This window comes from Parus major, chromosome 20, assembly GCF_001522545.3.
Source record: "Parus major isolate Abel chromosome 20, Parus_major1.1, whole genome shotgun sequence".
NCBI classification, from domain to species: Eukaryota; Metazoa; Chordata; class Aves; order Passeriformes; family Paridae; genus Parus; species Parus major.
The window spans coordinates 2883790-2910582 of NC_031788.1; the positions used below are offsets into that span (position 1 = coordinate 2883790).

At 56.1% G+C, this 26793-nt stretch overlaps 2 protein-coding genes across 3 annotated transcripts in view; both read right to left on the reverse strand.

Moving 5' to 3' along the window:
• The window catches only part of LOC107213168 (perilipin-3-like), a 663366-nt gene that overhangs the window by 623586 nt on the left and 12987 nt on the right, over positions 1-26793 (reverse strand). The gene's annotated exons all lie outside the window — the stretch shown is intronic.
• Positions 64-26438, reverse strand: MYH7B (myosin heavy chain 7B). 2 transcript variants are annotated; one of them, XM_019008677.2, is made up of 42 exons: positions 26342-26438; positions 25555-25658; positions 23733-23876; positions 23493-23649; positions 23374-23401; positions 22407-22503; positions 21510-21533; positions 19819-19911; positions 19047-19110; positions 18848-18946; positions 17742-17845; positions 16782-16920; positions 15598-15716; positions 14713-14862; positions 14206-14376; positions 13342-13521; positions 13128-13260; positions 12629-12705; positions 10993-11080; positions 10471-10588; positions 9842-9965; positions 9354-9490; positions 8696-8951; positions 7981-8223; positions 7419-7595; positions 6940-7085; positions 6304-6394; positions 5383-5772; positions 4880-5006; positions 4450-4568; positions 4060-4256; positions 3566-3915; positions 2934-3058; positions 2543-2658; positions 2242-2434; positions 1962-2165; positions 1731-1856; positions 1438-1608; positions 1087-1191; positions 622-717; positions 329-466; positions 64-178 (listed from the first exon to the last, which is right to left on the reverse strand). In XM_019008677.2, the coding sequence occupies exons 1-42, from the start codon at positions 26436-26438 to the stop codon at positions 173-175; spliced, it is 5823 nt and encodes a 1940-aa protein (XP_018864222.1). In that variant the 3' UTR covers positions 64-172. The 2 variants fall into 2 exon arrangements, with proteins under 2 accessions (XP_018864222.1, XP_033374987.1); XM_033519096.1 differs by lacking the exons at positions 21510-21533; positions 22407-22503; positions 23733-23876; positions 25555-25658; positions 26342-26438 and having other exon boundaries at positions 23493-23540.

Here is a 26793-nt window from a genome sequence, read left to right on the forward strand (position 1 = left end):
CTGTGCATCCCTGTGAAAAATGCTCCCCAAGACCCCGGTTACCCTGTGACACACAACAGCCAGTGCTGGCAGATCCACGTTTATTCATGCAGTGCAAGGCTGACAGTGACTGTTGCAGCCACTTGCCTCCAACCTCCAGCAGCAGCTGGGACAGGGCAGGGCAGCCGGGCTCCTAATGCTGGAAAAAAACCCCAAAGGGCTTTGTTGAGAGGGGGGATCTGGCGGCAGGGAGCAGTGCCACAGCAGGATGGGACTGTGGCTGTGGTCACTCCCCTGGCTCCAGGTCTGGCAGGAGCCCCTGCCCACCTCCCCATCCAGGAGTGCCCACCTTGGAGATGACGACGTCCCTGGTGCGGGCACGCAGTTTGTTGACCTGGCTCTCGGCGATGTCGGCGCGTTCCTCGGCGTCGTCCAGCTCGTGCTGCACCTTGCGGTACTTCACCAGGTTGGAGCTGGCCTGCTGCTCCTGGGCAGGGAGAGGGGAGGGGTGGGTGCAGGAGGCACAGGGGACAGCAGGCTCTGAGCTCCCCACGTGGCTCTCGTGGCCCCTGGCAGCCGTGGCAGGCAGTCCCAGGAAGGGACAGCCCTGTCCCCTGTCCCCGAGCAGTGATGGGCACTTACTGCCTCCTCAAACTGGCGCTTGTAGCTCTTGACCTTGCTCTGCAGCTTGTCAATCAGCTCCTGCATCCGAGCCAGGTTCTTCCGGTCTTCCTCAGCCTGCAAGTCCCCCAGCTCCCTTAGCCAGACCCCAGCAGCCCCTCACCTCCACCTTTAGCAGAGGTGCCAGGTCACAAACACAGCACCAACCTGCCCCACCAACCCAGCCCTGTGTCACAGCACCCGTCCCTTGGTCCGGCCCCGTGTCCCACCACCCAGCTCAGGAGGTGCTGGGAAATGGGCAGAATGACCCAGAGGAGGGAGAGGATGTTGTGACAGGGAGAAGCTTGTGCAGCTGTTATCATTCCCCACACAGAGCCCAGAAGCAGCCCAGGCTGGGCTGGGCTTGGTGGATGGGTTCTGGGGTAACATGAGGCCAAGCAGAGAATTGCTGGACAGGGGCTGGACCTGTGTCCAGAGCTGCTGTACCTGGTAGCTCAGCTCCTTGATCCTGCGCTCGTACTTGCGAATGCCCTTCTGGGCCTCTGCCATCTTCTTCTGCTCCGCATCCAGCTCTCCCTCCAGCTCCCGCACCTGCAGGGGCACAGCCTGGCTCTGCACTTGGCTCCCAAGCGCCAGCCCAGCTAAAGCCAACCCACAGCACAGGCTAAAACAAACCATCCTGAGCGGGGCCCAGACTGGCCTTGGGGACTGTCCCCTCATCCCACAGAGGCACCACCTGTCCTCAGAGGGATGGGGCAGAGTCTGGTGCCACAGGGACTGGGGCAGCCCCCAGAGCCCCTGAAGAACACAGCCAGGGATCTGCCCCTACTTTCTCACCCTGGCCTCCAGCTTCTGGATCTGCTTCTTCCCCCCCTTGAGAGCAATCTGCTCTGCCTCGTCCAGGCGCATCTGCAGGTCCTTGATGGTCTGCTCCATGTTCTTCTTCATGCGCTCCAGGTGTGCACTCGTGTCCTGCTCCTTCTTCAGCTCCTCTGCCATCATGGCAGCCTGCAAGGCCAAGAGCAGGGGGACATCACCTCAAGGCCAGGCAGCCCTGCCAGAGCAGGGGCTCAGTGGAGATTTGTGAGACCCTTCCCAAACATGCAGCACAATCCCCACCACTCTCTTACATCCGTGATGGCCTTCTTTGCCTTCTCCTCGGCATTACGGCACTCCTGCACCGCATCCTCCACCTCGTTGCTCAGCTGGGAGATGTCTGCCTCCAGCTTCTTCTTTTGGTTGATCAGACCCGTGTTCTGCACACAGAGCAGGTTCAGTGTGACCAGGGCTGGTCATCCACCACTGCTGGACAGACTCCTGCTCTCCCACCAGTGCAGACACTGGACTTGGCAGTGCCTCACCTGCGAGTGGAGCAGGGTGACCCTCTCGGTGGTCTCCAGCAGCTCCTGCTCTGCCAGCTTCCTGCTCCTCTCCGCCTGCTCCAGCACTGCCCGCAGCTCCTCCACCTCTGCCAGCAGCAGGTTGTTGCGGCGCTCCAGGGCACCCGCCTGCTCCTTCAGGTCGTCGTTGTGGCGCTGGGTGTCATCCAGCTCGATCTGCAGGTCCTGTGGGGCGGCGTGGGGTCAGCGGGGACAGCACGGAGCCGGGCTGGCAGCAGGGACAGCACCAGCCTGCCCTGACCTTGATCTGGGCCTGGAGCTGGCGGCCCAGCTTCTGGAACTCGGCGGCCTGGCGGTTGGCGTGGTTCAGCTGGATCTCCATCTCGTTCAGGTCCCCCTCCATCTTCTTCCTCAGCCGCACGGCCTCGTTCTTGGCCCGGGCCTCTGCGTCGAGCGAGGCCTGCATGGAGTCCACGGCGCGCTGGTGGTTGCGCCTGCAGGAGAGGTCACGCATCGGCCCCGTGCCCTGGGGACACCCAGGGTGCCACGGTGCCAGCTCTGCCCTGCAGCAACGTCCCAGCCTGTCCCCTCACCCCACACACCTCAGGTTCTCAAACTCCTCGTCCTTCTCCGCCAGCTTCCTGTCCATCTCAGCCTTGATCTGGTTCAGCTCCAGCTGGATGCGCAGGGTCTTGCTCTCCTCATGTTCCAGGGCTCCCTGGAGACAGCTCAGCCATGGGAAGGTGGTTCCTGGGAAGGGGCCTCTCTCCTGCCACCCACCCCACCCCGGCCTTGTTCCCCAGCCCATTGCTATGGGGCAGAGCAGGTGGAGCCACCCCAGTGCCTGCAGTGGTTGTGGGACCCCCAAGAATGGGATTCCCAGGGGTCACAGCCTGGCTCAGGGCTGTCACCCCCAGCAGCATCCAACCAGAGCTGCAGGGTGGGCCAGTGGCTCCTGGAGGTGGCAGGAACGTATGGGAAACAAGGACTCACCTCAGCCTCTTCCAGAGCTGCCTGGATATCACTCTTCTCACTCTCCAGAGCTTTCTTCACCTTCTCCAGCTCATGGATGGTTTTTCCACCCAGACTGATCTGGTCAGTCAAATCAGCAATTTCCTCTGCCAGGGACAGAAGGAGTTTGGTCAGGAAGGAGTTTGTGGGGCCAGCCTTGCACAAGTGACGTCCCCATCCCCCTGCCCAGTCTCAGCTGATGTCCCCATCCCCCTGCCCAGTCTCAGCTGATGTCCCCCAGCCCCTCGGAGAGCAGCCAAGGCTGTGCTTGGGGACATTTCTGCAGTCAGGGAGAGAGGGAAGAGGCATTAAGGACCTGGGGAGACCTGTTTGTCCAACACCAATACCCCCAAGGCAGTGTCATGCCACAGCCATAGCACTCAGCAGCACCATTTGGGAACAGGAGCAATTTCAGAATGCCAAGTGGCTCTGCCTGTCCTCCCAGAGTGTCCCCAGCATGAGGGCAGGACACACGCTGGCATCCCAGCAGGGCTGCTGCATCCCTCCGATGGATGGGCTGGGCAGCAAGGTCCTCTCCTGGCCAACAAGGGACCCAATCCCACATGTCTGAGGACAGGGCAGAGCGCCAGGGGAGGGCTTGAGCCCAGTCCTACCCTGCAGGTTCTTGTTCTCCCTCTTGAGGGTCTCCAGGTTGTCCAGGGACTCCTCGTAGGCGTTCTTGAGCTTGAAGAGCTCAGTGCTCAGGCTGCGCGATTCCTTCTGCGATGCCTCCAGCTCCACCTGGGTCTCCTCATACTTCTGCTTCCACTCAGCCAGGATCCTGTCAAAGTTGCGCTGTTTCTTGTCCAGGGCAGCGCAGGCTGAGTTGGCGCGTTCCAGGTCCACCGAGAGGTCCTCGATCTCGGTCTGCAGCCGGTGCTTGGTCTTCTCCAGAGAGGAGCACTTGGCGTGGGCAGCCTCCATGGCCTCCTCTGCCTCCTGCAGCCGGGTGGCCAACTTCTTCCTGCCAATGCCACCGGGGTGAGCTCCCTGTCCTGGTGCCATCCCACCACACAGGGCAGGAGCGTGCTGTGTCACCCCAGGTCTGGGAGAGCCCATTGCTGAGCAGAAAGTTGCCACCTACAAGGACTTGTGCCATGGGACTTACTTGGCTTCCTCCAGCTCCTCAGTCCTCTGGATGGCATCAGTCTCGTACTTGGTTCTCCACTGGGCCACCTCGGCGTTGGCTTTGGACAAGTTCCTCTGCAGCTCGCTCTTGGCCTCCACCTCCTCCTCGTACTGCTCCCGCAGCAGGTCACAGTCGTGTCGGGAGGCTTGCAGGGCGTGGGCCAGGGCGTTCTTGCTCTGAGGAAGAGAGAGCAGCAGCTGGCTCCAGGACACAGACCATGGCACCACAACTGGGCGCAGCAGCAGGGAACTCCTCTTCTTCCCAGGGAAGAGCTGCCCTGTGTGCAGGGTATGTCCCACCTCCCTAGCCCAGGGGTCTGGGCCACTGCCACAGTGTCACTCAGGGACCAGCCATGCCCTGAAACCTCACCTTGGTCTCTTCCTCCAGCTGCCTCTTGAGCTCCTCAATGCTCTGTGTAAATGAGACCTTGCCACGACTCAGCTGGTTGATGAAGGACTCCTTCTCCTCCAGCAGCCGAGTAAGCTCCCCTGGGTGCAACAGAGCCAAGACAGCTACTTCAGGGCTCTAGGGCTGCAATCTGCACTAGCCCACACTCCCCCAGGGCCTGCAGCATCCAGCTTTGTCCCCACCAGGGCAAGCTGGGCCATGGGCAGAGGTGCAACCACTTAAAGGCAAAGGATGCCTGTGAGGAACCCCTCCTGAGGCACATCTAGATTTTCCCTCCATGGGAGAAGGAGGAGGACAGGCTGCCGGGCTGAACCCCACTCCCCCAGCCAGACACCCCAGAGTCAGAGCACCCCTGAGGCAGCTGGGCACCCCTGGCTTGTGCCCCACACACCGTTCTCGGTCTGCAGCCGGCCCCGCTGGGCGTTCACGTCCGTCAGCTGTCGCTGCAGCTCATCCACTTTGGCCTTGGCCTCGTTCAGCTGGTCCTCGTAGGTGCGGCACAGCTTCTCAGCATTGGCCTGCAGGCACCAGGCACAGCCTGGCTGAGCTCAGCTCTGGCCACAGAGCACTGCTCTCCCACCCTGGGAGACCCTGCCCTGCTCAGTGGGTGCTATGGGCACACCAGGCAGAGAGCAGGAGCCTGCCACAGCTCTCTGCTAGGCTAACAGTGGCTCTCTGCTGTAAAGCCTCCCAGGAAATGTTTTCCCACAGCCTCCAGGCTTCACTAGGACAAGTAAAGCACCCTGTAGTGACAGGGGGACAAGCTAAGGGCCAAAACAGGGACTTGGCCATGGCAAAGAGCCATTTGAGACACCACCCCATGGACGTGGCTGTGCTGGTCACACTGATGTCCACAGGAGAGACCAACCAGCCCCGTGGAGAACCAGGACCCACCTTGTTCTTGGTGATGTACTCGACGTTGGAGGATAGATCATCAATCTCCATCTTCATCTCGCTCTTCTCCTTCTCCAGCTTCTGCTTGACACGCTGCAGGCTGTCGATCTGCTCACCCAGCTCGGCCACGCTGTCCGCGTGCTTCTTGCGCAGGGCGGCCGCCAGCGCCTCGTGCTGCAGCGTGGCCTCCTCCAGGTCCCGCCGCAGCTTCAGGAACTCTGCCTCCCTCTTCTTGTTCAGCTCCAGCTGCGTGGCCGTGGTGCCACCCGCCTCCTCCAGCCGCTCGCTCAGCTCCTCCAGCTCCCGCGACACCTCCGCACGCTGCTTCTCCACCTTGGCCCTGGCGGCTCGCTCGGCCTCCAGCTCCTCCTCCAGCTCCTCAACGCGTGCCTGGACACGCAGAAAAGGGCAGATGCTGCAAGCTCTGGGTGAAGCTCCAGCAGTATCTCTGAGGATGATGGGAGGCAAAAAGCCACCAGTCTTGGGCTGCCTGGGGAGGCAGGTGCTCCTCGGTAGCATGTTTGGAGCTCCTGCTCTCCTCCGTCCCTGCCACCGGGATCCAGCTGCCATTAGCTTCTTTTCATGATTGTGGGCACCTGTCTCTGACAGGAAGAAGCCCAGTGTCCCAGATTTGGGTTTTCAGAGTTTGGTTACTGGATGAAAGGTTTTATTTTGGATAGAGAACCACACCCTGGAAGCTGTTCCTCAGGCTGGTGATAGTGTTCACCTCAATAGCCCATCATTTCATTTTCAACCCACCGTGTTTTGGCTGAGGGCTTGGTTCCTGCTACCCATGCCAGTTTTTTCCAAGGAGATGCCCCTGTGCTCAGAGAGGGACTGGCTCATGCAGATTCCCCCCCATATCACATCTAATGGAAATTTTGGACTCCCAGGATGTAAAAACAGTTCCTCCCACCATACCTGGACCTCCTTGATCTTCTTCTGTAGCTGGGCCTCCATCACTTGTCCATCTTCAATCCTTGAGTTCAGCTGACTCATCTCAAAGTCTTTCCTGTACAGACAGAAGACAGAGCTCTGGTCAGACAAACACTGTCCTGACAGGTCCTTCTGGCACCCACATTTCCCTGCACTCTTACACCCAGGCCAGAGGACGAACAAACCACAATGGGAAGGGACTGCAGGGATAAGCAGCAGCTCTTGGAAGGCTCACAGGAAGGGCTGAAGTAGCCAAATTGGCAGACAACTGGCTCTGAGGATTTCCCTCAGGTCCCAAGGTGTTCTGCAGGTCCCCAATGAGGATGGGACATGACTGAAGTCTGTACTTGCAGCTGAGCCCCAGCAGAGTGCTGGATCCTGCCAGGCAGGTCCCTCCTCTCCAGCCCCATGTACAAAGGCAGGTCTATGGTGCCCTGGTCTGGGAGCCTGCCACAAGCTCCTCTCTGCACAGTGCCCAAGGAAACCAAGCCCCCATTGTGCCAGGACTGGTGACACAGCCGTGCCCAGAGCCACAGCCCAGCTGCCCTGCAGACACCACACCTCTGCTGCATTTACAGGAGCAGAGCAAGCCCAGAGCCCAGGCACATGTCACACACTCACTTCTTGAGCTTCTCATCCAGCTGCTGTTTGTCATTCTCCAGATCCATTACAGACTCTTGTGACAGCTTCAGGTCTCCTTCAAGCTTCCTCTTTGCTCTCTCCAGGTCCATGCGGACCTTCTTTTCTTGTTCAAGGGAGCCTTCCAGCTGGAGAATGAAGGAAGGTGGGGTAGGGAGGGACAGGACCTTCTGCAGCCCCACCCTTACCCATGTCCTCCACTGGGGGAACTTCACCAATCCCCCAGGGGCCAGAGGTGTTTCCCAGCTGTCTCCAGTCCCATTCCCTCAGCCCAGGACTGCTCTCCATGAGGTGTTCTACATCACCTCTAGTTTCAATGGGATTATTCATCAACTGGCCATATCAAAGGGGGATCTGGTAATGATCCCACACTCCAGACCCCACTCAGGGACAGCCTTTGGGCTCTCCTGGAGATGTGACTCAAACCTCTCTTGCTTTATCCTCACTGGCCTACGACTCACATCATCCACTTGCTGCTCCAGTTTGACCTTGGCTTTGGTCAGTGTGTTGACCTTGTCTTCCTCAGCCTGCAGGTCATCCAGGGCCTGCTGATGGGCCTCTTGCAGGGCTTTCTTCTCCTTCGTCAGCTTGGCGATGATCTCATCCAGACCAGCCATCTCCTCAACCAGGTTTTTAACCTGGATCAGTGAGGACAAAAGTTGAGAGCATCTTCTCAGAGTGCAAAGCTACTGCAGCAGCCTGACCCTTGAAAGGCAGGAGTCCATCCATGGGCAACAGCAGCTCGAGTCCCCACCAGCAGCCAGCCCCTCTCCCCTTGGCCAGGCTGGCCCCACCAGGTGGGTTTTCCATGTCTCAGATCACTTGCCACAGCACAGAACCATTTGCCACCTCTGGACAGTGAGGCAGGACACGGAGGGCTCACACCCCTCACACTCCCCTTTTCCCTCTGCCCTGCCCCAGTTCCCCCACACCAGCAGCATTATCCCAGATGTTTCTCAGGTGTCCCCACAAGCACTGAGGCCCCAGGGCAGCGAGGCTGGAGCCTGCAGGGAGGTCGGTTACCTTGTTCTCTGTGGCATGTTTCTCCTTCTCCACCTTGGCCAACGTGATCTCCAGGTCATCGATGTCCTTCTTCAGCTCTGCACACTCATCCTCCAGCTTGCGTTTCTTGGCGGTGAGCTCCGAGTTCATCTCCTCCTCATCCTCCACACGCTCCATCAGCTCCTTCACCTTGGCCTCCAGCTGGATCTTGGACTTGATGAGCAGGTCACAGCGTTCCTCTGCATCTGCCAGGTTGTCTTGCTCCTGGGGGAGGCACAGGAGAGCCAGTGCTCACCCTCTGCTCTCAGCCCTGCTGTCCTTGTGGAAGGGGCAGAGTAAGCCCAAGGTGCTCAGGTGTACAAAAAGTACAGCTCCAGTCACTGCCCATCATCAGGGCTCACAGGACAACCACTCACACTAACCAGGGCCAAAGAGAACTCAATCCTTCCAGAGGAAGGACACGCTGGCAAGAAAACAGCACAAAATCTGGCAAGCAGACATTGGCATCCCCTCCCAGCCCTTTGTGAGGAGAACAGCATTCGCAGAGCCCGGGGATGACAAACCCCTGTGACAGCCCCAGGGTGTGATGGCACTCCAGGCCTGATTCAGACAGATTGTGGCAGTGAGGCAGCTTCAGAACTGCAAGAGGCTGAAGGTTCCAGGACATTCTGCTCCTTCTTCTACCCACAGACCCTGCACTGTCTTAACATCCCCAAGGAGAGGGTGAGGCACTCACTGCCTGCAGCTGGAGAGCCAGGTCGTTCTTCTCCTGGATCATGGAGACTTGCTTCTCTTCCAGCTCCTTCCTCTTAGCCTCAGACTTCTCCAGAGCCTCCTTCAGCTTCTGGAATTCCTCCTTCAGGTTGGACATTTCCTTCTCAGTCTGAGCAGACTTGAGTAAAGGCTTGATCTTGAAGAACAGCTTCATCCAGGACCAGTTCTTGACAGCGTTGAAGGCACGGATGTTCCACTGGATGGTATAGAGGGCTTCCCTGGGGGAATACAAGCACAGCATCATCAGGGGTGGGCATTCCCCCTGTCCCATCCTGGCTTCTGCAGGGCTGGATATGGCTCCGTTCTCCACCAGCTGGACAAATGGCAGAATGGTGAATGGTCTGCACACTGTGCTGGCCCTGCTGGGATGGGTGGGGTGGCCTGGATTTCAGCTCTCCTCACTCTGCCTCCCTCTGACTCTTCCAGTGGAAAGCAGAGGCTCCCCACACCTAGATCCTCCCTAGCAGGGCCATGCCAGACCTCTTCCAGGTTTGCTCCCATCCCTCAGGACCAGAGGATGTCACTGCCAGACACAGACAAACCCCACAGGTCAAACCCACAGAAACGTGCAGAAGAGACGAGGAGACACAAAGTTCTGCCTTTTTCCACCACAGCTCTACCTCCTGCTGATGATCTTCTGATACTCCACACGCATGAGGTACCCACGGATCCTGGCCTGGAGCATTGTCAGGACCTTGGCCAGACGCTCATCTCGCATCTCCTCCAGCAAGCCCAGCAAACCAGCCTTGAAAAACACCTGTGGGCAAGAGAGTGGAGTCACCAGCAGAAGGACAGAGGGCTCAGGGGTGACACAGGCAGCCAGGGAAACACAGAGGTGCATCCACACGTGGCACAGGGAACCAGATCTGCCCTGAGCACATCACGCTCCCCAGCAGGGACAAGACGATGTGGTGGGTGGGACGAGGCCAGGCAGCAGTGACCTGCTCAGAGCTGCTCTTTCTCCTCCCAGCCTGCATCTCCCTCTGCCCTCCTGGGTCCCTTCACAGTGACCCTGCAGAGTGCAGGGCTAGAGCAGGGCTGTGGCCAGGCAGAGACAGGCACAGGAGGGGAAATCTCTCCCTCCCAAGGATCAGCTGCCCACTCTCACCTTGGTGTGGCCAAACTTGTACTGTGCACGGTCCAGTTCCAGGGAGCTCAGCAGCTTCTCTGTGGCCTTTCTGCTGTCCACAAACTTGTCCTCTGGAATGGCTGCTGGATTGAGGATACGGTATCTGCGGGGCAGAGCAGAGGGAGGCTGTGCAAGAGGGCAGCAGCAGCTCCACCATCACCCCAGAGCCCCAGACATGCCATGGGGCTGCACCACAGGCTGGAGCTTTGAACCAGTTGCTCCAGGGCACAGGATTGCAGGGAACCCTGGCAGATTTTAGCGCCTGAACATCAGGGAGACTGTGCAAGGAGGTCACTGGCCTCACTAGGCCTGGGCTAAGCAGCATGGATGGGCCCCTAAGGTGAGAACCCTCAGCATCCATCCCAAGGGCAGAGAGAAATCTGAGCCAGGATCAGAGGGAGGCCTTGCCACCCTCCCCCTGCATTCAGCACCTCAGACATCCAGATCTCATCCCAAACTCTCCATGCCTGGCACCCCAGAGCCAGCAGCAGAGCTATCCCAAACTGGACAGGCCCTGGGGGCTCTGCACAAGCTGGGGAGCAGCTCGGAGCCAGGACAAGTCTGTCTGCCCTTGAAACACATGCTGGGAAGGAAGGAGAGGGGGTTACCGCTGCTTGAAGTCAGCGTAGAGGATCCTGTTGGGGAATCCCTTGCGGCAGATGCGGATCCCCTCCAGCACACCGTTACACCGCAGCTGGTGCAGCACCAGGAAGGAATCCATGGCTCCTGCGGGGGAAGGACACTCATGGAGCAGCTGCTCAGCCCAAGAAGACAGAGGAAATGCAGCTGGACCCTGGGAACATCCCGTGGATTGGGCACGGCTGTTAGCCTGTCCTGCAGGTCTGTGCTGAGCACAGCGCTGCAGCCTGGGCCTTGGATGGTGGAACTCAGCCTGGACCACTCATCCGTGCCTGCTGTTACACAGGTGCCAGGCTGAACAGCCAAAAAAGCTGGCAAAGCTCATTCTTCCCAGCAGAGATTGATCTGGGTCACAGGAGTTTCAACACTGAGGTGGGGTCAGGGCTCAGCAGCATCATGGAATGGGCTGGGGAGAGGGTGGGTGCAAGAACCCCTGCCAGTTCCCACGTGTGGCTGTCCCCAGGGGCACTGCTGCCTCAGCTGTGCCATACCTGGGGTCTTTGTCTCGTTGGGGATGATGCAGCGGACAAAGTGGGGCTGGGTGGAGCGCAGGTTGGTCATCAGCTTGTTGAGATTCTCCTGCAGGGCAGACACAGCGGGTGAGGGGACAGCTCTGCTTCCCTGCAATGCTTCTCCTTCTCTCCAGCCCCTTTCCCCCACAGGGAGCAGGCCCTGAGAGTCCCTTATGGCATGGGAAAAGGGGGATTTCCTCCTGCTATCCTGGCCAAAGCCATCCCCACCTGGGGCAGGATCAGTGCCTCCTGCCAGGGTGGGAGGCTGGCCCCATGGCAGAGGGGGCTGGGATGGGCCAGAGGGACAGGCCAAAGGCACTGGCAGGTTTTGCTGTGCCACCGAAGTTTTCTGTGCCAGATGCTCCCCGATTCTTTGTAGGTAAAGTTTTTCTGCAGGGGAGAGCCAGGGACACGGGACTGAGCCTATTCCTGGTGCAGAGCTCTGTGCTCAGCAACCCAGTGCTGGTGTCCACACTGCCTGCAGACAGACAGTGTTAGGATATGCAGGATTTCCCTGCTTCACCCCTTTTGGCTGTGACAGAGGGCCCTGCTGAGCCAGCCTGTGTCTCATTTTCTCTCCAAGGCACCTCTACCCTTGATCTTTCCAGCTGCCTTCCCCTGCTTGTACAGGCTCAGCCTGTCCAGGACCAGCTCAGGGAAGGGAACAGCTTCCCACAGCTCCACATCACCACAGACACCTTTCCACAGGGCCTGTGACTTGTCCAGAAGGACGAAAATCACACTTTTCCCTGAACAGGGGCTCTGCCACAGAGCTGCCTTCTTCAAGCACACCTTGGCAAAGGATCACAGAATGTCCTGAGTTGGAAGGAACCCACAAGGATCACCCAGCTCAGCTCCTGGCCCTGCACAGACACCCCAACACCCCCACCCCATGCCTGGGAGCGGTGTCCAAACACTCCTGGGGCTGTGGCAGCCTCAGAGCTGGGACCTTTGCCCTATCACCACAAGGCTGGCATGACAGGACACACCCCTCTGTGCTGCTTTCCAGCTGCTGAGCTCTGGCTTGGACGAGCAAGGGGATGGAGCTGTGTGACATCCTGAGCTGTAAAATGGGTCAGGTCACCCCCCAGGACAGGCAGCTGCCTGCTCAGAGACCTGCAAGATCCTCCTGCATTTTCTTCTGCCCAAAGGCTGTGCTTCCCGCTGACAGGAATGAGGAGAGAAGTAGCACAGACTTAAAGTGATGTTCATGTAATTAATTATCTAAACATCACTACAAGTCTTAACTGCCGCTCTCTCGAAGGCGGAGGAGCTGCCGCAGGCGTCACGGGGGCAGGAGCAGCACCAGCCCAGCTCCAAGGGAGCTCTCCCAGCCTGGAGCCTCGTGTCCTGCCCTAGGAGCACGGGGACAGGGCTGGGACTCTGCCAGGCACAGGCCCCTTGCCCAGGGATGAGAGGGAGCTGGGAGCTTTGGCCCAGTGGTGGTCCCTCAGGAGTTCTGGTGGTCCCTCAGAAGCTCTGGTGGTCCCTCAGGAGCTCTGGTGGTCCCTCAGGAGGTGCAGAAAACCAAGGGTTTTGGCAGGGAAGTGGGATTGCCAGTGGGACCCTCAGAGCACGTTTCCCTCATGGCCCTGGACGAGGGGCTGGCTCTCACCTTGTGCAGCTGTGACACTGTTTGGAAAGAAGCGGCCTTTTTCCGCTTCTCCTTGGTCCCCGGCTTGTGAGGTTCCTCTGTCGGGTTGAAATATTGATTACTCACATCAGCAAAACATCTGCCTGCCCTGAAGGACTCAGGGGCACCCCCAAACACCCCTAAAATTCCCACAGCCCTTGCTGTCTCTAAAGCAGAGGTGGCTGTGCCCTGCTGCAGAACAGGGCACTGACCACCAACACATCTCCCACAGCACCAAGCACTGGGTGGTTCCTCAGCTCCTGGTTGCATCCCAAAGTCACAGGGCCACCACAACAACCCTACAGCTCCACACAAGCCCTCAAAGCAGCACCCCCCTACTCAGGCCAGGGAGGATTTTAGGGATCAGTGTGGGTTTTCCCTTGGCCTGGGCTGCCAGGGACAGGGATGCTGCACCAACAGCTGGGCATGGAGAGGAGGAGAGGAGAGACCGAGGTAAAACCAGGGTGAGGGTGTTCTTCACCTGAAGCAGAGCCCACATAGTTCTCATAGAGGGAGGCCAGGAGCTTGTTCTGGGATTTCTGGAAGACGGACACCACTGTCTCATTCAGGGGGTCCTTGTTCTTGTCCAGCCAGCCCACGATGTTGTACGGCACCTGTCCCCGTGGAGGAGAGGTCAGGACAGTCTGTCCCTGCCAGGGGAGGGTGTGAGGCTGGGAAGAGCTGCCAGGACGTACCACACCAGCGTAGTGCACCACCTCAAAGTGCGCCTCGTACTTCCGCTTCTTGTCCGGCCGCGGCTTCTGGAAGTTGGGCGACTTCCCGATGTGGTTGTCGTAGAGCTTGGATTTGAAGGTCATGTCAGAGGCTTTGGGGAACATGCACTCCTCTTCCAGGATGGACAGGATTCCCATGGGCTGCAGGGGGAGAGAGGGCTGAGCTCAGGGCTGAGCTCAGGGCTGCCACATCCCATCCCAAAGCAGGGATGTGCCACTGAGCATAGGCTTGACCTGGGAGATCCCATCCTAACCCAGCTGCAAGGCACTGGCCACAGGGCCAAGCTGTCACTGGATATTCCAGACTGCATATTCCAGGCTGTCTCTGACCTCTCAGCCCATGTGGGACTGCCCAGCCCTGCAAGAAGTGGGAGTTTGCCCTGGTTCAACAGATTGTTGAGGAGGGATCCTCTCCAGGATTGCTCCTTTCCAAAAAGTTTCCTTCATGTTTCCTTCATGCAAAGGTGGAAATATTCTCTACAAGCTGCTCTGAACCTGTGAATGCTCAAGGCACTGATGGGCTGTAAGTGGGTAGGAAAAAAGGGGAAGAGATTATTCTTTCTGGAGGAAAAGGCTGCACCAGGTTTTGTGGCTCCTCAGTGGGTAGAAATAGAATTTCCATGTTTTCATAAAGTCAAAATTTGTGTCAAAAAAGTCTCAAGGGGCTGGAGGCTCTGAGCTGTGTGGGGATAAAAAAGCTGGGCACTTGTCACCAACCAGGGAGGGAATAATTTAATTTTGGTAGCAGAGCACCTCTCTATTGCAGGCTTTGCAAACAAACCATCCCCCAGCAGTACCATTTCCATGCCCTGCCTCACACTCCACCTTCTCAATCAGGTCAATGCAGGCCTGCAGGTCCAGGCCAAAGTCGATGAAGACCCATTCGATGCCTTCCTTCTTGTATTCCTCCTGCTCCAGGACAAACATGTGGTGGTTGAAGAACTGTTGCAGTTTCTCGTTGGTGAAGTTGATGCACAGCTGCTCAAAGCTGTTGAACTGCAAGAACAAAGCAGATTTGAGTGAGAAGGAGGAGCTCCAGCAGTGAAGGGATTCACTCTTGTGCTCTGCCTGGCTGTGAAGGGTGGTCCCTGCCAGGCTCAGCTGTGTTGCCACCAGAGCAGGTGGCCAGCAATCACTACAGGTGTGCTCACAGCAGTGTTAAATCTCTCCTTGAGAGCTGTCTGTTTGCTCCAGATCCATAAATTCACACAAGAATCCCTTCCTCATCAAGACCAGCAGTTCCTTAGAGGAGACAGAGCTCTCAAACACCAGGGGACTGAGTCATCCCTACAACGCTCCCCTGACCCCACTGCAGGGGCCTGCAGAACTCACATCAAAGATCTCGAAGCCTGCAATGTCCAGCACCCCGATGAAGAACTGCCTGGCCAGCTTGGTGTCTAGGGTCTTGTTGATCCGGGTCACCAGCCACTTGAACATGCGGTCGTAGGTGGCTTTAGCCAGGGCTCCCACGGCGTAGAGCACCTGCCACGGCAAACAGAGCACACAGTGAGCTGTGAGCTGCTCCTGCAGGAGCCACAGGCTGGGAGCCAGCTCCTCCTGGCACACAGAGGAAGGACAGACAGATCCAAGGAGCTGCTGCTTACAGTACAAGCTCCAAAATTAGTTTTACATTCCTCACAGGTGTGTTCCTGCCTACCTGGCCTATCCAGCCACCAAGGTCTTAGGATATAAATTCAGTTTAAAGTGATGTTTTCAGAAGCTCTGTGCCTGGCAGGAGCCCACAGCCCACTTTGGATAAGACACCAGCTCCTGATGTCCCCCTGAGCTGTGCTCAAGGACTGGCTTGCACTGTTCAGGCCAGGTCTGGGCTCCCAGCTGGGGTGTGGCTGGAACCTGACAATTTGGTGTATTTGAGTCTTCTACAAGATCAACTCAGATGAGTGTTCAGATATCTAAAGTCTTCTACTTTTCAGGGCTGAGCTCTTCATAGACTGTCCCTGAAGCAGGTCCATAGAGCCTGGACCTCCTCTGGCTGATCCAGCCCACATTTCAAAGACACTGCATTCAATCTCCAGCCTGGGTTAATGTGCAAAGCTATCAGCCAGCTCTGCCACCCATTCTCCCTGCACCTGAAAGCCAAGAACTGTGCATGCACCTTCTGCTGCTGCTCTGGAGACTCCTCCTACACCCAAGACAGTGAACTGAAGCACCAGTGGCACCCCAGAGTCAGCAGGGGACACGTGTCCTGTCACTCACCTGCTCCACGTTCTGACCTTTGGTCACGTACTCATTGCCCACTTTGACACGAGGATGGAGCAGCCCCTTGATGAGGTCTGCTGAGCTGATTCCCATGAGATAGGCAGCTTTGTCAGCACCTGGAAAGCAGAACAAAGGCAGGAGGAGCTCACAAGGAAGGTCTGGGAAGGGGAAAAGGAATCAAAATTAAAAATGACCTGCTGTTATGATGATTAGTGTTAACCACACTAGATTTTCCACTTGCTCCAAAGCTTCCTCCAGTGTCTAATGTGATTTTCCATCTTGCATAGTCTATGATGCTTTAAAGTTTGAACCTCCTGACTGAGAAGTTACTGTTTGGAGGCCTGCTGCACCTTATTAAGTGCTTATCAGGTTTTAATCTTCTTGATCTGGGATTCTCCATGCATTTTCCAGTGGAGGTTTGAATTTCCACACAGTGAATTTGAATTGACCAGAAGAGAGGTGATTGTCTTTCATAAAGTCCTAATAGCAGGTTGTAGCTAGAAAATCACCTCTGTAGGGGAATCCCTGACATATCAAAACCTTCATTAATTACCAGGTAGCACCTAAAGCCTGTGTTGCCACTCCTGAGGCAAAGAGAACTTTTCCTTCATGAATGTTAACATGACAAAGACTGATCCAGGTAATCATTTCTGCTGGATCCCTGCTGAAACCTTCCAAGTGCATGCTAGAGCTCCCCCTTCTCACCCTTCCACATGCTGGAAAGTCACCCTCTCCCTCCAGCTTTGCTCTGCAGCCTGACTGTTCTTAGATCCATGAATTGCATTGGATTTTGCTGAGCAACAAACCAGGAGAAGTGTTAGACAGTGATTGTGTCCCACTCCAACTGCTCTTCAGGAGCTGAGCAGTCCTGCTCCCAGCCTGGCTCATCCCCTGTGGCTGCCTGGAATGCTGTCCAGGCAAGTGCAAGAGATGAGGAGCAGGAGGAGACTGCACAAGGTGAAGCCCAGCTGGGGTGTGACACCCTGTGATGCTGCTGGGACAAGTCTGATGTAGATGAGACCACCTTGCAGAAACTATCCCAGATATTCCTGCTCAAGAAGGGCTTGGGGCAGCCCCAGCAGGGCCTAAGACAGCGAGGGTGTTTGGGATCTGCCCTCCAGAGGCCAGGCATGAGGAGTTATCCCAGCCTGGGCAGGTCTGGAGCACAGAGCCTGACTCACTTTCAGTGCCATCAGCCTCTGCCTGCTCTTCCCGCTGCTTTTGCTTGAACTTCATGTTCCCAAAGTGCATGATGGCCCCCACTATTTTATAGGAGCCGTATTTCTCATCGTTGCTGAAGCCCAGGATGTCCATGGCGTGCTGAGGAGACACAAAGCAGTAGAGAGGTGCTGAGGTGAGGGTTGGTCCCTTCTCCCACCATCACCTAAGGTTCTCTCCCTGTGCTGGGGCTGGGCAGCGTGCCCTCTCTGGTGGGCACCTGAGCAAGGAATCCTGACCATGGGCTTTGAATGTGGCTCCAGCTCCCACAAGACCTATTTGAAAGGAAAATGACTAGCCTAGCACCCACAAGGAGGAGGTTTTCCAAGCTGAGGGCTCAGGAGGAGACCTGACTGATCTCCTGACAGGAGAGGACAGCCAGGGGGGATTGGGCTCTGCTCCCAGGGAACAAGGGATGGGAGGGAACAACCTCAAGCTGTGCCAGAGGAGGTTCAGGTTGGACATCAGGAGGAATTTCTTCACAGAAGGAGTTGTCAGGCATTGAAGGGGCTGCCCAGGGAAGTGGTGGAGCCCCCATTCCTGGAGGTGTCCAAGGAAGGACTGGACGTGGTGCTCAGAGCTCTGGGCAGGGGACAAGGTGGGGATAAATCACAGGCTGGACTCAATCATCTTGGGGGTCTTTTCCAAATTTACTGATTCTGAGATCTTCTTTCTCATGGGCACTACGGGAAGCACTCATGTGCCACAGGGTGCAGGGAATTCCTCTCCCTTCCCTGCCTGGATGAGGCTGTCAGGGGAGATCAGAGTCCCCCTGCCCTTTCTTGTAGGCTCACAACAACCACCAATAAACCAGGGGGGATCCCCAGCTGATTTAAAGAGGGACCCACAGAACGCCAGGACACATGGCCAGCGCTGCCCAGAGGAAGGCTGTGCCCTCCCCAGGCCCAGGGCTGGGCACGTACATCTGTGGCCATGAGCTCCTCGCCGTCATCCAGGTTGTCCACCGTCGTCACCCCCTGGGAGCAGAAGTGGTAGTCGTAGGGGTTGAGGGACAGCAGCAGCATATCTGTGGGGGATGCCATGCAGAGGGTGAGGCCAGCCTGGCAGGGACATCCCTGGGCAGAGGGACAGCTCTGCACACAGAGGGAGCAGGAAGGCTTCCCCAGCCTCAAGCAGAGGGCAGCAGCTGGGGGAGGAACAGCCTCTTCCAGCACAGGCAGGTCCACACATGGGTCCACCTCTTCTGTGCTTGCCTCCTGCTTGCTATCTTGGGATATGGCCTGGCTGCAGACTGATTTAGAAGTGGCCACCATGCCCTTGTGACTCCAGATAAGATTACTGCTCTCTCAGACCTGCCTAATAAGGTGCTGCTCAGCACCAAGCTCAGGAGCCCTCAGCCAAGAGCTGACCACCCCAGGGGGCTGTGCCAGCCATCCTCCTGCATGGGGAAACGCTTCCTGAGTGTGATGTGGCACCAGGAGGCTGCTCAGAGGCACCAGGAGGCTGCTCAGAGCACAGAGCTGCCCCAGCACACACTCAGATCACATCACATCAGATCAGGTGGGGCTGTCCTGGCCATCACATCTACACCAGTGCCCAGACAGAGCCCTCAGCTGTTTCCAAGCTCACCTGAAACAGGTCATCTCACTTGTTGAGGAGGCTGCAAAACATTTCCCTGTATCCCAAAATGAGTAAATCTCCAGCCTGCACGCACTGAGGTCAGTGCTGTACCCACCACCCCACGAGGGCAGCTTTGCAAAGCACATTCCCACCTTGCAGATAGACCCTGGGTGACCTCTGCTCCTACACAGTGGCAGGAAGGGCTTTAGTGTGGCTTCTCAGCCTGTGAGGATAATGGAGGCTGGGCTAGATGACCTCTTGAAACCCCTTCCACCCTGAATTATCCAATCCTATGATCCACCACAGCTAGCAAAGCATTCAAGGGCAGAACCTGCATGGTGAGCTGGGTCTGCTCATTCCTGTGGGCCCCAAAGATGACAACAGAGCTCTCTGGGGCTGTTTCATCTTGTGTCATCCAAGGGCTGTGCTGCATCTTTGGCTGCCTTACCTTGCAGCTCTGGTTTCTTCCCAGAGAGGATCTGGTAGAAGATGTGGTAGCTTCGCTCTTTGGGTTGCTGGAAGATCACTCTGGATTTTTCCAGAAGATCTAGAATGAAATAGGGCAGAGGGGTCAGAGCAGGGCTTGTCCCTTCCCAGAGCTGAGCACAAATAGTGGGGTGAATTCCCTCCCCACTGCAGCCACTCACAGATGTCAATGTCTGCAGAGGCCAATTTCCCCGAGGGACCAAAGTGGATCCGGATGAACTTGCCCTGAAAACACACACAGGAGGCAAGTGCTGGGCTTGCCCACAGAGGAACAGTTCTGAACAGCCCCTAGGAACTGAGTTAATTTCCCACTTCTTGAGCTTCTGCTGATGCCAGGCAACTTACTGGGCTCTGTAAAAGGGTGAAGTGCTCTGGTTTGGAATGTGAAGAAGCTCAAAGAGCATTGCCCAAGGGTTTAAATACCAGGCAGGCAGAAATTTCACTGACAGGAGATAAAGCCCTGTCCTCAGGTCTATTCTTACCACTGACCATTTCTGCAGGGCCCTGTGACACCGAGCGTGCCTGCAGCCCCTGCTCTGTGCTGGGCTCAGGGTGTCCCCCAGCAGTGCCCCCCTTCCCTCCAGGCACAGCAGCTCTGCAGCCACAGCAGAGCCAGGCTGGGCTCAGCAAAAATGACAGGGCCACACTTAGACAAGTGTCTAAGTCCCAGAGCACTCCAGGCTGTGCTCCCTGTCCCTCCCAGCTTTGGTCCTGCCAGGGATGTCTCTGCAGCCACAGGCTGTGACACCGGGGCTGTTCGTGCTGGCCACCATTTGATGGAACCAGAAAAACTCGGCTCTGGCAGTCCAGTGCCCCAGGGGAGCAGTTCCAGCTCCCTGCCTGTGGCTGTCACTGCACAAACCCACAGTGCCACCCTCCGTGCACACAGCCCACACCAACAGCCACAGCTCCCTGACACGCTGAGGCACTCACAAAACGCGAGGAGTTGTCGTTTCTTATGGTTTTGGCATTGCCAAAAGCTTCCATGGCTGGGTTAGCCTCGATGATTTGATCCTCGAGGGTGCCCTGGAGAACAAAACCAAAGGAAGTGTCAGTTCCTGCACAGCCAGAGGGGATCTGTCACCACGAGCACGGAGCAGTGCCAGGGCTCCCTGCTGCACCCCTCAGCTGTCCGAGGGTCCTGCTGCTCCCCAGGCATCTCCTCGTCTGCCCAGGCCACACAGCTCCGTTTAGGGCCCAGCACAGCTGGGTTTGCAGCTGTCCCCTTTGCTGTCCCCTCTGCACACAGCAGTGTCACCCCCTTTCTCAGCAGCTATGCTGTGCAAACCAAGAGCAAGCTCGTGTTGTCACCACAAGCCTGAATCATTTCAGCCTCTGAAGTTGGGCATTTCCTCTTCCACCAAATCAAAGTCTAGGACAGCTCACATCAACAGCATACTGTGAAACAAGAGGTCCCTACACCAACAACATCCATTGCAGGGTCCCAGTGTGATAGGAACATACCACAGCTCCCAGCTGGCATGACCTGCCATCCTGAGCTAAGATGAATCCCCTCCTAACCTTGTTTTTCCATGTGTGTTTCTCTGTTTAAAGACAGAGACAGCCTCTGCCTAATGCAGGTACAGCAGGACAAGGATTTGAGGGGAGGAGCAAGAGAGCAGTGCTAAACCACATGCAGGATGGTGGGGTTTGACACCTGACAGAGTTTGGTGGCACAGGCACCTGCAGGATTTTTCATGAGAGCTTTGCCCATGCTCTGACACATTGCAATCCACAGGGCTTTCCTCAGGGGGGGAGCATCAGCTCTGGGCTGCCCATCCAGAGCCACCCTCTCTTTCTCTTTCTGCTCCCCACCTCTGCAGCTCCAGCCACATGAAAAAGAGACAGGGAGCAGCTGTGAATCACAGCTACCAACACACCATCACCTGAGTATTCCTCGATCTCTTGTCTCTAAATTCAGCCTGGCCTAGAATTACCTGGCCTGGGAGATCCAGTGAGGGCAGCCCCAAGACCCACGGGTTCTGCCCCTGAGCTGACTCTGTCCAAGTGGTTGCTCATGTGATGATAAACATCCCCCAGCCAAGGGTGTGCACCAGCTCAGAGAAATCAAGGACCAAGGATGTGTGACTGAGCCCTTGGGGGGCTCCAGGGACTGAACCTTTGCTGGGTTCCCTTGGAGCAAACCCCTCAGGAATGTCCCCCAGGCAAGGCCATCACTGCCTGCAGCAGTTGACAGTGCCAGCCCAGGGCTGGGCATCAGCAGGGCACAGAGCACAAGGCTGCCTGGGGCAGAGGATCTTCTGCTGCCCCTCAGCACCACCACCCCCAGCTGGGCTTTGAGGCTGAGGAGGATCTTCAGGCTGTGAAGGCTTCACCTCACCTTTGGAGGAGCCCACAGCACTCCCATTAGCAAACACTGGCTAGAAATAAATGTTTGGAGAGTAATTATCCCTTGAAGGAGAGGCTGGAGTCAGAAAGGCAGAAAGATGAAACAGCAAAACACCCAGCTATGGGAAGGAGGGAGATACAAAGCCAAGTGGAGAACTAAACACTGCCCAGGTGCTGCTCCCAGACCTAAGGTAGACACCTCACACCTCATCCCATCATAGATCTGTGGTGCAGAAGAACTCTGTTCTCAGCATTAAAGAGCCCACAACACTTACCCCAGTTTTAGTGGCAAGAGCTGCCTAGAGAAAGGAGAGAAAATTATCTTTAGAAATCCAGAACAACCAGGCAAGAACCACAAGACGCATGGTCAGAAAAGCAGGGCATGACCATTTAGTGCCAAAAAAAAAACCAAAAAAAAAAAAACTCGAAGGATTAAACTTTATAGGAGAGGCCAAAAAGTTGTTAAATAGATTAGCTCAAGAAAATAAAGAAATGCGTCAAAAAGCAAGAACAGTTAAATTCAGACTCAAAGAAGAGGAAAGAAAACAATGCTGAAGTATTGCTTGTCTGATACCTAAAGCAGCCAGTTTGCTTCCACGAGGGGAAAGCAGGCTGGAGCCTCAAAGTATCCAGAAGAAATAAGCAATTGCAAGGGCAGCTTAAAAATAACCAGCACCAAAGAAAAGCAAGATTCAAAACAAAAGCAAGAAAGGCACAAGGTAGAAAAGGGTCAAAATTAACAAAAGGAGGAAAAAAAAAGGAGAAAATGCTGAAAAGCAAGGCTTAAAAGAGGCAAGGTTGGAAATGGAAGGTTTGCTTCATCTCTTTAATGCTCCTTAAGAAGATCACTGGGGTGTTGAAGGAGAAAGGGAAAGAGAACACCTAAAGCACCTCTTCCAGGCTGCACAGATTGAGCAGCCACATTAAAAAAAAAAAATTCCATTTCCCCTTGAGCAGAATAATTTCAAGCCTTGCTTGTTCAAAAGTCAAGGAAAAGCCAAGCCCTGGGTTGGTCAGACCAAAACACGTTTCCAAACGCAAAAAGTTGGGGAAGAAAAAGTAAGAAGAAAGGGGAAGGAGGGGAAAAAAAAAACAAAAACAAAAAAAAAACCACAAAAAAAAAGAAAGAAAGGAAGAAAACAGCAAGAACTTGTTTCAAAAGAAGGTCTTACTAATTTCTTGCCCGGTGTGTCGCCCAAGGCTGCGACAATGGCAAAGTACTGAATGACCCGCTTGGTGTTTACAGTCTTACCAGCACCAGATTCTCCGCTTAGAGTAACAGAAATACACAGATCAAGGGCATGAGACAAAGAACAGGCACAACTCATCCCAGCCACCCTGCCGGGCCGGGGGGGAAGAGCAAAGCCTCGGAGGGATGGCGAGGCTGGAGCTCTCAATCCCCGGGCTGGTGCTTTGCTCGGGGCTGTCGGTGTGTCCCGGCCGTCCCCGGCTCCCGGGGCTCAGCTGCGCTGCGGACACGGCTCGGCCGCCGCAGCTGTCCGGGATCAGCCGGGGCCGGCAGCGCCCAGCACGCCCGGCTTTCCTGGGGCATCTCGGGGATGGCAGGGCCGGATCGTGCCCGCCGTGGGCTGCGGGGGGCTGCCGGGCCCCGCTGAGCTCATGCCTATAGTTAGTGAGCTGCTCTCCCATTGTAATCCCAGATCACAAAGAGCCGGGGGGAGCGGGCAGCGGAGCCGCCACCGGACACGCGCCAAGCATCCCTCCGCAGCCCCTGCCTTTCCTAATTAGGCCATGGCCGAGGCTAAAAATGTCCGTGGCTCCTGGCAGCGGCGAAGGGTCCTTTAGAGTCCTTTATATAGCCCTTATCTATATGTCACTTGAAATCAACCTGGCCTCCACCCTCCCACGTCACCCTCCTCCCCCGCCGCCGCCCCTCCGGCCACCATCTCCCTCCGGCCTTGGCCTCCATCTCTGCTTTCCCCTGGCTCCCGGGAGGCTGCCGGTGCTCGGGGCGCCCCACGGCAGCTCCCGCAGCTGTCGGGGTGCGGGGGAGCCCGGCTCTGTCAGCTGGCCCGGGCGGCAGGGGTGACAGCTGCCGGGATGGGGAGGGGACGCTGCCGGGGGCGCTCCTCGGGGCACAGGGTGCCCGTGCAGGGACGGGGGGCTCTGCTCACTTACGTGATGAGCATGGACTGGTTTTCACGGTCTGCAAGAGAAGGAGGCGGCGTTAGGGCAGCGCTGGAGGTCACCCCGGTGCCAGGAGCCCCTGGGGCTGGGGTCCCCAGGACAGGGCTTACTGCGCAGCATGTCGTTGTAGGCGTTGTCGGCGATGGAATAGATGTGCGGGGGTGCCTCCGAGCGCCTCTTGCCCTTGTAGGCGGCCACCACGGGCGCCGTGTACACGGGCAGCCACTTGTAGGGGTTGATGGTGACACAGAAGAGCCCCGAGTAGGTCTGTGGGGGGAAAATGGGTAAGGAGGGATGGGGGTACCCCGGTGCCCCCTGGCCTCCCCGCGCCACGGGTGCCGCGGGCTTACGTAGATCATCCAGTGGGAATAGCGGCGCTTCAGGTTGTAGAGCACAGAGGCCTCGTTGAGGTGGGTCAGCATGGCCATGTCCTCGATCATGTCAAACTTGGGGGGGTTCATGGGCTGCACCTCGTCCTCCTTCACCACCCGTGTCTGTCAGAGGAGGGGGACACGTCAGAGGGAGCCCGGTCCTCACCGAACACCCTCTGCCCCAAAACCTGCCAGGTGGAACCCTGACACCCTGACACCCTGACACCGGGGACAGCCCTGGCCCCAGTGCCTGCTGTCATCCTGACAGGGCTGCCCAGCCTTTTGGGGTGACAGGCCCAGGGCAGCCCCAGCAGCACCCAGCCACAAAGCCCAGCTGGGACAAGCCCAGCTTGTTCCCTCCTCAGGGAGAGGGGCTCTTGCTGAGCCTGACAGAGGGGTCCAAGTTGTTCCCCCACAATGTGCTTGACACCCCCATCCTGTGTTCTCCTTCCCAACCTAAAAGCCCATGCCAGCACTGTCTTTTGCTCCAAGAGATCCCCGGTTATTTGGGCAAACAGCTGAAGCCTGTACCCCATCACTTAAAACTGGATTTATTTAATCCCATGAGACCAAGCACGGGGAAAATATCACATTACGTATCTGGCCTGGATGGGAGAAGCTGGATTTAGCAAATGGTCTTGTTAATAAAGATTAAATGAAATCTTTCAGAGGTTTATCTTCATCTTGAAGATGAAGTGTGTGGTGTTAAAAGGCGCCAGGTGTTAAAAGCAGGAGGGTACACAGAAGGATAAGGGAGGGCTCTATGTCTGTTGAAGATTTCTGCTGAAAATACTTATTCAGGGAAAGCTGATATAGTTTCTGATTTTGTAAATCCGTGACAAATCATTAAAAAGACAGTTTCAAGAGGAAACAGCAAAAGAGGATTTGGAAACTGCTCTGTTCTCAGAATCTGAATGCGTTCTAAATATCTGAGTGAACTTCTAATATTTATAACTCCTCTCTGACAAATTTTACTTTGGAGAGGGCAAATCTCTTTACTTGCTTTCCAAAATTCGGACAAAAAATATTTTCAAAGCTTTGACATTTTTCAAAGACAACTGCATATTTTTCTTTACATTTAGCAGGCACAAACCCTTCTTAGTGCTAGTCTGACTAGAGAAGACATAGAAATAATAAAGTCTATCATCTACTGCCTGGTGAGGTCTTTGTTCTGTTTCCCAGTTTCATATCAGGGTGAGTGTCTGCTCTGCAGTGAAGTTGCAGAGCCATGAGACTCCCATAGCTAAGAAAGGAATATTAATTAAGCTCATTTGCAGCTAATTGCGCTGGATATTATCTTGACAAATACCAGCTGGTTTGCCGCGGAAAGCTGGAGCCTCTCTCCTCCCAACATCTCACCCCACTGCAAACCTGGGCTAAAAGGAGCAGGAATTGGCCACTTGGCCCCTTACCTGTGCTGGGAGGCTCCGGGATGAGCCGGCCACCGGCTCAGCATCACAAAGGGCTGTGCTGGGGGTGTTCCCCCATTCAGGGGCTGTGCTGGGGGTGTTCCCCCATTCAGGAGCCGTGCTGGGCCAGCCCCAGGCTGCCCTGGCTGTGTCCCGCAGGACACCCGGGCTGAGACAGCAACCCCTCGGTGGGAGATGCTGAACTGGTGCCACTCTTGGCAAGGAGCTGGCCTGAGTGTGCTGACAGTGCCGTGTGTGTCCCCCCGGGGCAGGACTGAGCAGCAGGACAGGGTTATCAGCAGGAGCTCATGGCTTCAGACGTGATCTTGTCACACGTATCCCCCTGCCACACACACTTGCTCTCCCTTGAAAAAGGAAAGGTATTTGCTTACTTCCTTATCTTTGGTTTCCACAGTGACTTTCCCACCAGAGCTTTCTTTTATTTCCACTTCAATGTAGGCTTCTTTCTCATCTGGGATCCAAGCTCGCTTCTTTCCTGAAGGAGAAGTGGAAGAAGGAAGAGAAAGGAAAGGAAAGAAGATATAATACAGGTTGAAATATAGGAGACCATGTGAAATTGTCAACTGAAAGCCACATAAATGCATTTTGATAATGTGGAAGGACAATGATTATTCCTTCCTATATTCTTGTTCATAGGAGCTGGAGTTTCTTTGCCTTCTTCATATTTGGCAGCTTTTTACTTTGGTGGGATCAGCTTCTAGCCTGACAGAAATCTGCTGCTTCATGTGTGCCTGCATTCAGACTGCCATGAGAAGAGGGCAGTGTAAGGAAGCAAATCTCCTCTCTTCTGGCAAACTGCAAAGGAACAAGTTGGGCCCTGGATCCTGAGCATGGCAAGCCATGGAAGAGCAGGGTGGCTGGGACAGAGAGGACACCTCCAAAAGGAAACAGCTGCAGGAGGCTTTGACACCAGTCCCTCAGCCCTCATGGCCCTCAGGGTCGGGGGAGATGAAGCATCACCTCCACCCACACCTCAGCAAACCAGGGGAAGGTCAAAAACCTGCTTTTCTCACTTGTGAGATCTTCTCACCCTGCAGGGTGCTGGGGGAATTCTGCAGTGCCCTTGAGGAGCAGCACAGGGGAAGGGGAAGGGGCAGGGGGGACTCCTGAGAGAGCCCTGGCAGAGGGACAGGCTCGGGGACACACAGGGGCTCTCACCATCAAACGGGATTGTCTGAAGCTTCAGCTGCTCCGTGTAGCTTTTCCGGAGGAACGGAGCAGCCTCCCCAAACTCGCTCATGTCCAGCAGAGACATCTTGTCCGGCTGAGGGAGACTTGGCAGCAGCAAAGGAAGAGTGAAAGGCACCTGAGCACTGAAAGGAGGGAGGGACAAGGGGTCAGTGCATGGGGAAAGTGCCCACCACTGGGTTGAGAAATGAGAGTGACACCAGACCAGCTTTTCATTTTAGGGAGCGAGAGAAGACAGCAAGAGTGCTAGCTGATAAAAATTATATTAATGAGACAATTACTGAACACTTTCCGTCCTGATGCTGTCATCCCTCCACTGGAAGTCCCAGCTGGGTGAGCTGGAATCTCTTTGGTGTCAAATCCACATTCCCACTTTAGGTGAGATTGTCAATAACACCAATTTCCTTGATAAGCTCAGCTAA